The sequence below is a fragment of the Emys orbicularis genome, chromosome 10, assembly GCF_028017835.1.
Source record: "Emys orbicularis isolate rEmyOrb1 chromosome 10, rEmyOrb1.hap1, whole genome shotgun sequence".
NCBI classification, from domain to species: domain Eukaryota; kingdom Metazoa; phylum Chordata; order Testudines; family Emydidae; genus Emys; species Emys orbicularis.
In genome coordinates, this window is record NC_088692.1 from 30,788,894 (window position 1) to 30,805,210 (window position 16,317).

Below are 16,317 nucleotides of genomic sequence, written 5' to 3' on the forward strand. Positions count from 1 at the left end.
TCAAAACCCAAAATATTTTGATTCTGAAATGCCATAGTGGTGTCTCACGGGAATTATAGTTCCAGTGACTCATGCTCCCATTCTCTTCCACAGGCCAGGTTCCTCAGCCAGATTTCATCTATCATGATGTACCATGGCCACAATGCACTGCCTCTTCTCACCAAGAGGTGTATGGTGCATCATGGGAGACATGGTTTGACCATGAAGCCGAGCCCATTGAGAAGAATGGGAGCACGAGGCACCAGAACTACAACTCCCATGATGTACCACAGCACCATTTCAGCCTCAAAATATTTCAGCCAAAAAACCCTCAAAATTTTCCATGGAAATGTGACCCCCCCAAAAAAAATCATTTAATTATTGGGGGGGGGGGGGACAACAGAAAAAATATTTTACAGCTAGCTCCAAGCTCTGCTACTTTACAACAGCTGAGGATCTGTCTATAGGATATTCAACTTTTATGCAGCATATATTATACACACACACACACCCCAGTTATAACAACTGAGGTGATTCTCCTCGGTTGAAGGTAGCATTCCAGGATGCAGGTGAACTATTCTTTTAATCTCAGAAAATAATGAGCAGAAAGAGAGACTAGAATAGAATTTGGGTTTCTGTCCTACCTTTCAAAGTGTAGGTATTACAAAGCACTTCCAAGTCATTAAATGTATGCTGCTAAGGTAATGTCTGCGCAGGAGGCTAGAGCAGCAGTTCTGTGATCCTGGGCAGCACTGCAGACTCTGCTTGTGGCAAGAGAGGGGAATACGAGGTTACTTTAACTATCTCATGGCACCTTTCACTGGGAGATGGATAATCTGCAGCTGGCCAGACACCAGAAACAGGATCTCCCATTCACACCTCATGTGAAGGTCAGAGTTCAATCTAACAAACAGGGAGAACAGGTCAAGTTGTGGCTAGCCCTGCATGGGTGCCCAAGGAGCAGAGCGTGCATGGCATGTACTTCCTCCCAGCACACCCATGCAATAGGCAGCCATAGTCTGGCTGCAGGCATCACCAAGTGGAAAAAGGGGTGCCAGCTAGCTGCCAAAGACGGGGCATGTCTGGGTGGGCTATAGCATGGTGACAGCCCCATTGCCACACTGGTGTTCAGAGAGAGTGAGGTTTTCAAAAGCACTCAGTGCTGGCCTCCCTGCTCCCACTGAAGTCAAGGGGAGCATCTGTCTGAGCAACGGTTGTGTTCAGGACAGCTTTGTGTTTTCATTGGTCTTAAAGGGCTTGCGGGGTCATTTGCTCCTCACTACCTCTGTGAAATACAGTCATTCTGTGGTCTCAAACCCACATTTTGATTCACCCAATCCCAAATCCTGGCTGTTTTCAGAAAGAGAATATCCAGAGATGTTAAGTCTAGAAGGGACCATTATGACCATCTAGTCTGACCTCTTGCATAGCCCAGCCCTGAGGAGCTCGCCCAGTGATCCTGGCATCAAGCTCATAACTTCTGGTTGAAATAGGGGGTATCTTTTGGAGAGACATCCCTTCTTGATTTACAGTCTCCATGTGATGAAGAATCCACCATATCCCATGGTAAGTTGTTCCAGTGAGTAACATCCTCCCTGGTAAGTAACTGCACCTTATTTCCAGTCTGAATTTGCCTAGCTTCAATTTCCCATCATTGAACATTACAATATAATAAAAATAATACACCTACAAAATTCTTTTCTTCCAGAGATCTCAGCATATTTTACAACAGTGGAGAAATATATATGTGCTTGTTATACAAGTGGAGAAACTGAGGCTCAGAGAGACAAAGACTGACATTTAACAAATATTAGTTTGGGTGCCCCGATCAAGGTGTCTCCAGCTGGCCACTCAAAAATGGAGGTACACAAAACAATCAGTGGAAAATTTGGGCCTTGGTGATTTGTCCAAGGTGACCCGGGAAGTTTGTGGCAGAACTGGGAATAGAATCCAGGTCTCATCACCCACTCTTGTGTATTAACCACAAGATCAGCATGGTCTTAAGAGTATAGTTCCCTTACACACTCCAGAAGCTATTCAAAAGAAGACACAGCCCTCTGCATTGTACCTGCATGAGGAGGTCGCCACTCAAGATGTTGGAAGCTCAATTTGATGGTGCATTTTCTCCAATACCCCAGGGTGATGCTTGCACATACACAAAGTACTCACCCAGCCCATTTGCACAGTCATAGAAATCAATGCAGTGCACTGTTCGATCCATTCCATATGGTCCCATGAGTGTCCTGGAAGAAAGATCAGATACAGTTTGAAGAGGCTAAAATAGTGACACACACACACACACACACACACACACAAACCCCCACCCCACCCACACAATCTGTGCCCATAGAACCATACAAAAAACACACCGTTTCAAAAGACACAAACCAGTGCATGATGTGCATGCTGGTAGAGGGCAAAAATAAAACCTCACAAAGTTACACAGACATAAGCTAATTTATACATACCCAGACATGGAGAGACAGACGGAAAGACAGACACACACATATACACAAAATATAGGTGTTTGTGTTCTCAATGAGAGCAGTGTCCATGTGGACCACCACCACTCTGGCTAATGGATTTATTCCAGACATACATTGGTACACAAATTAGATCTGAATTTGGACCAATAGTCCAATAAGTCTACTGTCAAAAACAGTTTAAACCAACTCATTCTGTAATGAAGGAATTTGGTGAGAGGTGGAGGAGATTTCAGCTCCAAGGTTTTAAAGCACACACCTAATTAACACGGAGGAGCACTGATCAAATCAGAGCTGACTGGAGGACAACTCCATTTTGTGGCAACTTTCAACGTTTTTGTTCAAACGCTTTTGCATCATGTCACACTCTATAGTAAGGTGGGTAGGGCACTGGCTTGAGAGATCCAAGCTCAGCTCCCTGCTCTAGAGCAGAGTTTTCATCCCAGAGCACCCCAAATCAGGCAGAGTAAGGACATGAACCTAGTCTCCCACATCCCAGGCCAGTGCCGTACGCACCGAGCTAGAGAGTCTCCTGTGTTTCCCCCTCTCCTCCAGTGGAAGTGAGGAAGTTCACTACCTCAATGTGCAGGATGTCAGACTAGATTATCATGATGGTCCCTTCTGACTGTAAAGTCTATGAGTCTCTCTCACCCCAAAACCTTCCCAAATATTATCTATATCTTGACTTTAGTAAGGCTTTTAATACAGTCTCACATGACCTTCTCATAAACAAACTAGGGAAATACAACCTATATGAAACTACTATAAGGTGGGTGCATAATTGATTGGAAAATTGTTCCCAGAGAGTTGTTATCAGTGGTTCAGTCATGCTGGAAGGGCATAACGAGTGGAATCCCGCAGGGATCGGTTCTTGGTCCGGTTCTGGTCAATATCTTCATCCATGATATAGATAATGGCATAGAGAGTACACTGTGACAGACCCAGACCAGTGGGGTACAGGAGTCTGGTAGAGGGCAAATATACTGGTCACTGGATGAGTAGTTTTCTGTTCCCTGAGTGACCAGAGCAGGGGCTGCACTAGAGTAATCAGGAACCTGCTAGAACCAGTTAAGGCAGGCAGGCTAATTAGGACACCTGGAGCCAATTAAGAAGATGCTGCTAGAATCAATTAAGGCAGGCTAATCAGGGCACCTGGGTTTTAAAAGGAGCTCACTTCAGTTTGTGGTGCGAGTGTGAGGAGCTGGGAGCAAGAGGCGCAAGGACCTGAGAGTGAGTGCTGCTGGAGGACTGAGGAGCACAAGCATTATCAGACATCAGGAGGAAGGTCCTGTGGTGAGACTAAGGAAGGTGTTTGGAGGAGGCCATGGGGAAGTAGCCCAGGGAGTTGTAGCTGTCATGCAGCTGTTACAGGAGGCACTATAGACAGCTGCAGTCCACAGGGCCCTGGGCTGGAACCCGGAGTAGAGGGCGGGCCCGGGTTCCCCCCAAACCTCCCAATTGACCTGGACTGTGGGTTCTTCCAGAGGGGAAGGTCTCTGGGCTGTTCCCCAACCCACATGGTGAATCTCTGAGGCAAGAAAATCCGCCAATAAGCGCAGGACCTACCAAGATAGAGGAGGAACTTTGTCACACTGGTGTCAGAGGTGGGATCTTGGGGTGCACAGCGCGGCGGAAGAAGGAGGGTGATTTAAAAAAAACAACAACAAACAAACAAACAAAACAAAACAAAAGGGAGAGGGTTTATGTTTTTTTCACCACAATGGATGACAGTGTGGGCACTGATAGAAACTACGGTCGCCCAGCAGGAGGCTACCCGTGTCCAGGCAGCCGCCCAACTGGAGGCAGTGCGGCTGCAGCAAGAAACTAATCGCCTGCTGATGGACCAGGCTGCTCAAGACCAAGCTATGCTGCGGGAACTGGTAAACCAGGTAAAGTCCCTTACAGAGCTGAATCGCGGCCATGATGGGACGCGGCTCATACGGGCCGGCCATTGGCTGCAGAAAATGACACGGGAGGATGATGTAGAGGCATACCATCTGGCCTTTGAGAGGACAGCCCTACGGGAGGCCTGGCCTCGAGATCAGTGGTCTGGCATCCTTGCCCCATTCCTGTGTGGGGAGGCCCAGAAGGCCTACCATGATCTGCCTGAAGAGGCTGCGGCAGACTACCCCCAGCTGAAAGCAGAGATCCTGGCCAGATCTGGGGTAACGACAGCAGTGTGGGCCCAGCAGTATCACGGTTGGAGGTACCAGGAAGACAAAACCCCGCGGTCCCAATTGTATGACCTCATCCATCTTGCACGAAAGTGGTTGCAAACAGAGTCCCGGAGTCCGGAAGAGATACTAGCAGTTCTGGTCATCGACCGATACATGAGGAGTCTACCACCAGACCTTCGTGCCTGGGTAAGCCAGAACGAACCCTCCCCTATGACGAGGTTGTCACCCTGGTAGAGAGGCAAAGGACAGCGAGGGAGCTGACCCGACCAGTTAAGGAAGAGGCACCCCGGGTTAAACTAGCAGCACCAAGCCCTAAAGTTCGGGTGACTGGGCCACCAGGAGGGCCCAGGTGGAAAAAGAGAGAGGCTGAAGGCCCATCAGAGGCCACAAAGAGTCGGAGCACTGAGGGAGAAGAGGATCGTGATGTTAGACTGCCCAAACCAAGAGATTGGGAAACGCCTAGGGCTCCATACAGATGTTATGCCTGTGGGGAGTGGGGACACATAGCTGCACAGTGTCCCAATGCTGAGGAGCCTATGCAGTGTAACCTGGGGAACTGGGCAGATCCATGCTCCCTAATCCACCTTGTGGGGGTCTCACTAACCCCACATATGTATATCAGACCAGTGAAACTAAATGGGGTAGGGACCATGGCACTGGTTGATTCGGGGAGTGCTATCACGCTTCTCTCAGGGAAGCTCGTGAAGCGTAGTCAGCTGCTGCAGGCTAAACGTACTGGGGTAACGTGTCCATGGGACAGTTAGTTACTACCCCACCATCCCAGTAAAAATCGAGATCCAAGGGAACACTACTGAGGTAGCAGCAGGTGTAGTCCCTAAACTCCCATACCCGGTGCTCATAGGGCGGGACTTCCCAGGGTTTGGAAACTTACTCCCAGTAGGGGGATTGGAGAAAGATGGGGACCCTAAAATTGGTGAGGCATCCACAGCAGACTGTCAACCCCCAATCTTCTCTGAAATATCCCCAGATTTGTTCTCCACTCCCAGACAGGGTAGAAAGACAAAAAGGGAAAGAAGGGCAGCTAAGGCCTTGGGAACCCGAATACTGACCCAAAGCCAGAGGGTCGCTCTTGTAGGTAGGCGGACCCGCGCAGCTGAAAAGGAGGCCACGCAGGAGGGAGAAGCACCTGAGTCTGACCCCCACCCTAATGCTTCTGAACCAGTAGAGGCAACAGAGACTGGGCCCCTAGATCTTGGGCAGATTAGCCCCGGGAGAGGAAATTTTGGATGGGACCAGGCAGAAGACCCAAGGTACGACAACATTAGGAAGGAGGTGACTGAAATAGATGGGGTCCCCGTGGAAGGGAAAACCCAGGGACCAGGACCCTACTTCACAATGAAGAAGGATCTCTTATACCAGGTTGCACCAGTGCAGGGGCAGAAGGTACAGCAGATCCTAGTACCCCAGAACGCTGTCTTAAGTCTTGCTCATAGTCATCTTTTTGGGGGGCATTTGGGGGTAGAGAAGACCCTGGCACGAGTCCTACGATGGTTCTTCTGGCCCGGAGTACATGAAGTGTGGAGGTACTGTGCCTCCTGCCCGGAGTATCAGCTGCACAGTCCCCGTCCCCACTTGAGGGCACCTTTAGTACCCCTTCCCATCATAGAGGTCCCCTTCGAGCGAATAGCCATGGACCTAGTGGGACCCCTGGAGAAGACGGCTCGGGGCCACCAATATATACTTGTTGTTTTGGACTATGCTACTCGCTACCCAGAAGCCATCCCCCTGCGGAACATGGCCTCTAAAACTATAGCTAAAGAGCTGGTGGGGATCTTTGCCCGAATGGGGCTACCGAAGGAGATATTAACCAACCAAGGAACCCCATTTATGTCAAAGCTAATGAAGGACCTCTGTACGCTGCTCCATATACATACCCTGAGAACTTCAGTCTACCATCCGCAGACTGATGGGTTGGTAGAAAGGTTTAACCGAACCCTCAAGGCTATGAAAAGGAACGTGGTAAGTCGGGATGGGAAGGATTGGGACACCCTACTACCCTACCTTATGTTCGCTATCCGGGAGGTACCTCAGGCCTCAACTGGGTTTTCCCCCTTCGAGTTATTATACGGGCGTCACCCCCGTGGCATACTAGATATCGCCAAAGAGATCTGGGAAGAGGAACCCAATGAGGGGAGAAATATAATAGAGCATATAATGCAGATGCGAGCCGGATAGCCCGGGTCACCCCTATTGTACAGGAACATTTGGAGAAGGCACAGGAGGCCCAGCGAACCCATTACAATCGCCAGGCAAAAGTGTGACAGTTCCAACCAGGGGATCGGGTTATGGTGTTGGTACCCACGGCAGAAAGCAAGCTTCTGGCCCAATGGCAGGGGCCCTATGAGGTGGTTGAACCCGTGGGGGAAGTAACCTACAAGGTGCGGCAGCCAAAACCCAGGAAAACAAGCCTTCCAAAAAGGTGAGAGTGTCTCCTGATTTAACACCAGACCAGAAGAATGAGGTGTCTGAGATGATCTTCTGGAACCAAGATGTGTTCTCGACAAAACTGGGTCGAACAACCGAGACATATCACCACGTCGTCACGAACCCTGGGGCCAGAGTAACAATGAGGCCCTATCGGGTGCTAGTGGCAAAAAGGGAGGAAATAAAAGCAGAAGTAAAAAAAATGCTGGAGTTGGGGATCATCGAAGAATCCCACAGTCAATGGTCCAGCCCAATCATGCTGGTGCCCAAACCTGATGGCACCACAAGATTTTGCAACGACTTCCGGCGACTAAACGAAGTATCCCAGTTCGACGCGTACCCCATACCTCGCATAGATGAGCTAGTGGACCTTCTGGGTAATGCCCGGTACTTGACTACCCTAGACTTGACAAAGGGGTACTTGCAGATTCCCCTTGCAGAAGACACAAAGGAAAAGACTGCGTTCTCTACACCAGAGGGTTTTTTTCAATATACTGTCCTCCCTTTTGGACTACATGGGGCCCCAGCTACCTTCCAGCACCTCATGGACAAGCTATTATGCTCGCATAACAGTTATGCTGCTGTCTACTTGGACGATGTGGTCATTCATACCCCAGACTGGGAAACCCACCTGGAGAAGGTGGAGGCAGTCCTCGATACCTTCAGGCGAGCTGGCCTTACAGCAAACCCTGCCAAGTGCGCTGTAGGGTTTACAGAGGCCAAATATCTTGGCTACATTGTGGGAAAAGGTCTGGTAAAACCCCAAGTGAACAAGTTAGAGGCCATCCAAAATTGGCCCCGACCAAGTCGCAAGAAACAAGTCCGGGCGTTCCTAGGTGTGGTGGGGTATTACCGATGATTTATCCCCCACTTTGCCACAAGGGCAAGCCCCCTGACAGACTTAGTGAAAGCCCGTGGACCTGATCTGGTGAGATGGTCTGACGCAGCAGAGGAAGCATTCACAGACCTACGGACTGCCCTCTGCAGTAACCCCGTACTGATAGCCCCTGATTTCACCAAGGAGTTTATCCTGCAGACGGATGCATCGGAAGTAGGGTTGGGGGCCGTTCTATCACAGATGGTCGGGGAGGAGGAACACCCAATTCTATACTTCAGTCGGAAACTCCTTCCAAGGGAACAAAAATATGCAGTGGTGGAGAGAGAATGCCTCGCTGTAAAATGGGCCATGGAAACATTGCGCTACTACCTGCTCGGGCGCAGATTTGTCCTCGTGACCGAGCATGCCCCTCTTCAATGGATGCAGCGGAACAAGGAGAAGAACACAAGGGTGACCAGATGGTTCTTATCCCTCCAACCTTTCCAGTTCCGTGTGCAACACAGAGCAGGGAGCCGTCATGGTAACGCTGATGGCTTGTCACGTGTGCACTGTCTGGCGTCCCAAGCTGCCCAACCCCTTGGCGTTGAGCAAGGGGGAGGGATATGTGACAGACCCAGACCAGTGGGGTACAGGAGTCTGGTAGAGGGCAAATATACTGGTCACTGGATGAGTAGTTTTCTGTTCCCTGAGTGACCAGAGCAGGGGCTGCACTAGAGTAATCAGGAACCTGCTAGAACCAGTTAAGGCAGGCAGGCTAATTAGGACACCTGGAGCCAATTAAGAAGAAGCTGCTAGAATCAATTAAGGCAGGCTAATCAGGGCACCTGGGTTTTAAAAGGAGCTCACTTCAGTTTGTGGTGCGAGTGTGAGGAGCTGGGAGCAAGAGGCGCAAGGACCTGAGAGTGAGAGTGTGTGCTGCTGGAGGACTGAGGAGCACAAGCGTTATCAGACATCAGGAGGAAGGTCCTGTGGTGAGAATAAGGAAGGTGTTTGGAGGAGGCCATGGGGAAGTAGCCCAGGGAGTTGTAGCTGTCATGCAGCTGTTACAGGAGGCACTATAGACAGCTGCAGTCCACAGGGCCCTGGGCTGGAACCCGGAGTAGAGGGCGGGCCCAGGTTCCCCCCAAACCTCCCAATTGACCTGGACTGTGGGTTCTTCCAGAGGGGAAGGTCTCTGGGCTGTTCCCCAACCCACATGGTGAATCTCTGAGGCAAGAAAATCCGCCAATAAGCGCAGGACCCACCAAGATAGAGGAGGAACTTTGTCACAACACTTATAAAGTTTGCGGACGATACCAAGCTGGGAGGGGTTTCAAGTTCTTTGGAAGATAGGATTAAAATTCAAAATGATCTGGACAAACTGGAGGAATGGTCTGAAGTACACAGGATGAAATTCAATAAGGACAAATGCAAAGTACTCCATTTAGGAAGGAACAACAAAATGGGAAATGACTGCCTAGGAAGGAGTACTGCAGAAAAGGATCTGGGGGGTCATAGTGGATCACAAGCTAAATATGAGTCAACAGTGTAACACTACTGCAAACAAAGTGAATATCTTTATGGGATATATAAGCAGGAGTATTGTAAGCAAGACACGAGAAGTAATTCTTCCGCTCTACTCTGCGTCGATTAGGCCTGAACTGGAGTATTGTTTCCAGTTCTGGGCACCACATTTAAGGAAAGATGTGGACAAATTGGAGAAAGTCCAGAGAAGAGCAACAAAAATGATTAAAGGTCTAGAAAACATGACCTATGAGGGAAGATTGAAAAAACTGGGTTTGTTTAGTCTGGAGAAGAGAAGACTGATAGGGGCCATGCTAACAGTTTTCGAGTACATAAAAGGTTGTTACAAGAAGGAGGGAGAAAAATTGTTCTTCTTAACCTCTGAGGATAGGACAAGAAGCAATGGGCTTAAATTGCAGCAAGGGCGGTTTAGGTTGGACATGAGGAAAAACTTCCTGTCAGAGTGGTTAAGCACTGGAATAAATTGCCTAGGGAGGTTGTGGAATCTCCATCATTGGGGATTTTTCAGAGCAGGTTGGACAAACACCTGTCAGGGATGGTCTAGATCAGTGGTTCTCAAACTAGGGCCGCCGCTTGTGCAGGGAAAGCCCCTGGCGGGCCGGGCCAGTTTGTTTACCTGCCGCATCCACAGGTTTGGCCAATCACGGCTCCCACTGGCCGCGGTTTGCTGCTCCAGGCCAATGGGGGCTGCAGGAAGGGCGGCCAGCACATCCCTCGGCCCGCACCACTTCCTGCAACCCCCATTGGCCTGGAGAGGCAAACCGCGGCAAGTGGGAGCCACGATCAGCCAAACCTGTGGACGTAGCAGGTAAACAAATGAGCATGGCCCGCCAGGGGCTTTCCCTGAACAAGCAGCAGCCTAGCAGTTTGAGAATCACTGGTCTAGATAATACTTAGTCCTGCCTTGAGTGCAGGGGACTGGACTAGATGACCTCTCGAGGTCCCTTCCAGTCCTATGAGTCTATGATTTCATGGAAACCAATCTCTCTCAGCAAAATGTTTTGGCTCGGATGAAACGGCATGTTTTGCTGACATTTCATTTTAGCGAAAACATTCCGGCCATCTCTAGTCAAAAAACAGATCCTCTAGACCTCCAGAGTCTGGGACTCCCACCCTCTGACACCCAAGCAAATAAGTGGGTCCCAATATTAAATAAAAACAGAAAACGTATTAACAAGGTAACTTCAAACACTTGGGAAGTATCAAGAGGCCGTGTATGTTCCATAGTGCCTCTGACTTCCTCCCAGGCACAGAGGTAGAGATCCAGCCTTTCGGACATTTCAGTATAGATATAAATAAGGTCACATTAGCACACCATCATCCAGTCCCCTGACATCGACAGTGCTACACCAATATATTGCACTACAAGAGATTAGGATAGACAAATTCCCATCCTGAGGCACCACCGAGCTCAAGTTCCCACCATGAAGGCTTTTGAGAGACATTTGGGGTGGGACTGACTTCAATGGGAGCAGAGTTAGGCCAATGCTGAAGACCTCTGAAATTTCTGCCCTTTAATTATTTATTTAAAGACGACTTGGGACTGCAGAGTGCCTCAGTATTAGATTTAACTTGCCTCAAAAATACAGGTTTTTATTTGGATCACTAAAGCCCTGTTTAGAATTCAAGTATGGTCCCTTTTCTTCCCCTGGCCCCTTGAGATACTTTCACAGCAGCAGTGTTACATGGGAGTGGGTGGACTTTAACCTAACAAGCCAAAAGTGCCCAAATATTCTAGATGAAAACCCAATTCTGAGGTCCTCTCTAATTCAGCCTCTTGCCGTGCACTCTCCTGTTCCCATAGTTCACCTTGGAGGAAAAATGCGAGTTTATAGTGGATCACAAGCTAAATATGAGTCAACAGTGTAACACTACTGCAAACAAAGTGAATATCTTTATGGGATATATAAGCAGGAGTATTGTAAGCAAGACACGAGAAGTAATTCTTCCGCTCTACTCTGCGTCGATTAGGCCTGAACTGGAGTATTGTTTCCAGTTCTGGGCACCACATTTAAGGAAAGATGTGGACAAATTGGAGAAAGTCCAGAGAAGAGCAACAAAAATGATTAAAGGTCTAGAAAACATGACCTATGAGGGAAGATTGAAAAAACTGGGTTTGTTTAGTCTGGAGAAGAGAAGACTGATAGGGGCCATGCTAACAGTTTTCGAGTACATAAAAGGTTGTTACAAGAAGGAGGGAGAAAAATTGTTCTTCTTAACCTCTGAGGATAGGACAAGAAGCAATGGGCTTAAATTGCAGCAAGGGCGGTTTAGGTTGGACATGAGGAAAAACTTCCTGTCAGAGTGGTTAAGCACTGGAATAAATTGCCTAGGGAGGTTGTGGAATCTCCATCATTGGGGATTTTTCAGAGCAGGTTGGACAAACACCTGTCAGGGATGGTCTAGATCAGTGGTTCTCAAACTAGGGCCGCCGCTTGTGCAGGGAAAGCCCCTGGCGGGCCGGGCCAGTTTGTTTACCTGCCGCATCCACAGGTTCGGCCAATCACGGCTCCCACTGGCCGCGGTTTGCTGCTCCAGGCCAATGGGGGCTGCAGGAAGGGCGGCCAGCACATCCCTCGGCCCGCACCACTTCCTGCAACCCCCATTGGCCTGGAGAGGCAAACCGCGGCAAGTGGGAGCCACGATCAGCCAAACCTGTGGACGTAGCAGGTAAACAAATGAGCATGGCCCGCCAGGGGCTTTCCCTGAACAAGCAGCAGCCTAGCAGTTTGAGAATCACTGGTCTAGATAATACTTAGTCCTGCCTTGAGTGCAGGGGACTGGACTAGATGACCTCTCGAGGTCCCTTCCAGTCCTATGAGTCTATGATTTCATGGAAACCAATCTCTCTCAGCAAAATGTTTTGGCTCGGATGAAACGGCATGTTTTGCTGACATTTCATTTTAGCGAAAACATTCCGGCCATCTCTAGTCAAAAAACAGATCCTCTAGACCTCCAGAGTCTGGGACTCCCACCCTCTGACACCCAAGCAAATAAGTGGGTCCCAATATTAAATAAAAACAGAAAACGTATTAACAAGGTAACTTCAAACACTTGGGAAGTATCAAGAGGCCGTGTATGTTCCATAGTGCCTCTGACTTCCTCCCAGGCACAGAGGTAGAGATCCAGCCTTTCGGACATTTCAGTATAGATATAAATAAGGTCACATTAGCACACCATCATCCAGTCCCCTGACATCGACAGTGCTACACCAATATATTGCACTACAAGAGATTAGGATAGACAAATTCCCATCCTGAGGCACCACCGAGCTCAAGTTCCCACCATGAAGGCTTTTGAGAGACATTTGGGGTGGGACTGACTTCAATGGGAGCAGAGTTAGGCCAATGCTGAAGACCTCTGAAATTTCTGCCCTTTAATTATTTATTTAAAGACGACTTGGGACTGCAGAGTGCCTCAGTATTAGATTTAACTTGCCTCAAAAATACAGGTTTTTATTTGGATCACTAAAGCCCTGTTTAGAATTCAAGTATGGTCCCTTTTCTTCCCCTGGCCCCTTGAGATACTTTCACAGCAGCAGTGTTACATGGGAGTGGGTGGACTTTAACCTAACAAGCCAAAAGTGCCCAAATATTCTAGATGAAAACCCAATTCTGAGGTCCTCTCTAATTCAGCCTCTTGCCGTGCACTCTCCTGTTCCCATAGTTCACCTTGGAGGAAAAATGCGAGTTTATAGTGGATCACAAGCTAAATATGAGTCAACAGTGTAACACTACTGCAAACAAAGTGAATATCTTTATGGGATATATAAGCAGGAGTATTGTAAGCAAGACACGAGAAGTAATTCTTCCGCTCTACTCTGCGTCGATTAGGCCTGAACTGGAGTATTGTTTCCAGTTCTGGGCACCACATTTAAGGAAAGATGTGGACAAATTGGAGAAAGTCCAGAGAAGAGCAACAAAAATGATTAAAGGTCTAGAAAACATGACCTATGAGGGAAGATTGAAAAAACTGGGTTTGTTTAGTCTGGAGAAGAGAAGACTGATAGGGGCCATGCTAACAGTTTTCGAGTACATAAAAGGTTGTTACAAGAAGGAGGGAGAAAAATTGTTCTTCTTAACCTCTGAGGATAGGACAAGAAGCAATGGGCTTAAATTGCAGCAAGGGCGGTTTAGGTTGGACATGAGGAAAAACTTCCTGTCAGAGTGGTTAAGCACTGGAATAAATTGCCTAGGGAGGTTGTGGAATCTCCATCATTGGGGATTTTTCAGAGCAGGTTGGACAAACACCTGTCAGGGATGGTCTAGATCAGTGGTTCTCAAACTAGGGCCGCCGCTTGTGCAGGGAAAGCCCCTGGCGGGCCGGGCCAGTTTGTTTACCTGCCGCATCCACAGGTTCGGCCAATCACGGCTCCCACTGGCCGCGGTTTGCTGCTCCAGGCCAATGGGGGCTGCAGGAAGGGCGGCCAGCACATCCCTCGGCCCGCACCACTTCCTGCAACCCCCATTGGCCTGGAGAGGCAAACCGCGGCAAGTGGGAGCCACGATCAGCCAAACCTGTGGACGTAGCAGGTAAACAAATGAGCATGGCCCGCCAGGGGCTTTCCCTGAACAAGCAGCAGCCTAGCAGTTTGAGAATCACTGGTCTAGATAATACTTAGTCCTGCCTTGAGTGCAGGGGACTGGACTAGATGACCTCTCGAGGTCCCTTCCAGTCCTATGAGTCTATGATTTCATGGAAACCAATCTCTCTCAGCAAAATGTTTTGGCTCGGATGAAACGGCATGTTTTGCTGACATTTCATTTTAGCGAAAACATTCCGGCCATCTCTAGTCAAAAAACAGATCCTCTAGACCTCCAGAGTCTGGGACTCCCACCCTCTGACACCCAAGCAAATAAGTGGGTCCCAATATTAAATAAAAACAGAAAACGTATTAACAAGGTAACTTCAAACACTTGGGAAGTATCAAGAGGCCGTGTATGTTCCATAGTGCCTCTGACTTCCTCCCAGGCACAGAGGTAGAGATCCAGCCTTTCGGACATTTCAGTATAGATATAAATAAGGTCACATTAGCACACCATCATCCAGTCCCCTGACATCGACAGTGCTACACCAATATATTGCACTACAAGAGATTAGGATAGACAAATTCCCATCCTGAGGCACCACCGAGCTCAAGTTCCCACCATGAAGGCTTTTGAGAGACATTTGGGGTGGGACTGACTTCAATGGGAGCAGAGTTAGGCCAATGCTGAAGACCTCTGAAATTTCTGCCCTTTAATTATTTATTTAAAGACGACTTGGGACTGCAGAGTGCCTCAGTATTAGATTTAACTTGCCTCAAAAATACAGGTTTTTATTTGGATCACTAAAGCCCTGTTTAGAATTCAAGTATGGTCCCTTTTCTTCCCCTGGCCCCTTGAGATACTTTCACAGCAGCAGTGTTACATGGGAGTGGGTGGACTTTAACCTAACAAGCCAAAAGTGCCCAAATATTCTAGATGAAAACCCAATTCTGAGGTCCTCTCTAATTCAGCCTCTTGCCGTGCACTCTCCTGTTCCCATAGTTCACCTTGGAGGAAAAATGCGAGTTTATAGTGGATCACAAGCTAAATATGAGTCAACAGTGTAACACTACTGCAAACAAAGTGAATATCTTTATGGGATATATAAGCAGGAGTATTGTAAGCAAGACACGAGAAGTAATTCTTCCGCTCTACTCTGCGTCGATTAGGCCTGAACTGGAGTATTGTTTCCAGTTCTGGGCACCACATTTAAGGAAAGATGTGGACAAATTGGAGAAAGTCCAGAGAAGAGCAACAAAAATGATTAAAGGTCTAGAAAACATGACCTATGAGGGAAGATTGAAAAAACTGGGTTTGTTTAGTCTGGAGAAGAGAAGACTGATAGGGGCCATGCTAACAGTTTTCGAGTACATAAAAGGTTGTTACAAGAAGGAGGGAGAAAAATTGTTCTTCTTAACCTCTGAGGATAGGACAAGAAGCAATGGGCTTAAATTGCAGCAAGGGCGGTTTAGGTTGGACATGAGGAAAAACTTCCTGTCAGAGTGGTTAAGCACTGGAATAAATTGCCTAGGGAGGTTGTGGAATCTCCATCATTGGGGATTTTTCAGAGCAGGTTGGACAAACACCTGTCAGGGATGGTCTAGATCAGTGGTTCTCAAACTAGGGCCGCCGCTTGTGCAGGGAAAGCCCCTGGCGGGCCGGGCCAGTTTGTTTACCTGCCGCATCCACAGGTTCGGCCAATCACGGCTCCCACTGGCCGCGGTTTGCTGCTCCAGGCCAATGGGGGCTGCAGGAAGGGCGGCCAGCACATCCCTCGGCCCGCACCACTTCCTGCAACCCCCATTGGCCTGGAGAGGCAAACCGCGGCAAGTGGGAGCCACGATCAGCCAAACCTGTGGACGTAGCAGGTAAACAAATGAGCATGGCCCGCCAGGGGCTTTCCCTGAACAAGCAGCAGCCTAGCAGTTTGAGAATCACTGGTCTAGATAATACTTAGTCCTGCCTTGAGTGCAGGGGACTGGACTAGATGACCTCTCGAGGTCCCTTCCAGTCCTATGAGTCTATGATTTCATGGAAACCAATCTCTCTCAGCAAAATGTTTTGGCTCGGATGAAACGGCATGTTTTGCTGACATTTCATTTTAGCGAAAACATTCCGGCCATCTCTAGTCAAAAAACAGATCCTCTAGACCTCCAGAGTCTGGGACTCCCACCCTCTGACACCCAAGCAAATAAGTGGGTCCCAATATTAAATAAAAACAGAAAACGTATTAACAAGGTAACTTCAAACACTTGGGAAGTATCAAGAGGCCGTGTATGTTCCATAGTGCCTCTGACTTCCTCCCAGGCACAGAGGTAGAGATCCAGCCTTTCGGACATTTCATG

At 48.6% G+C, this 16,317-nt stretch overlaps 1 protein-coding gene across 1 annotated transcript in view; it reads right to left on the minus strand.

Moving 5' to 3' along the window:
* LOC135884291 (syntaxin-binding protein 4-like) overlaps positions 1 to 16,317 on the minus strand; it is a 139,273-nt gene that overhangs the window by 85,925 nt on the left and 37,031 nt on the right. Inside the window, exon 2 of the mRNA XM_065411575.1 lies at positions 2,149 to 2,222. Within this exon, the coding sequence (XP_065267647.1) occupies positions 2,149 to 2,222 (74 nt within the window). The remainder of the gene's footprint in view (positions 1 to 2,148; positions 2,223 to 16,317) is intronic.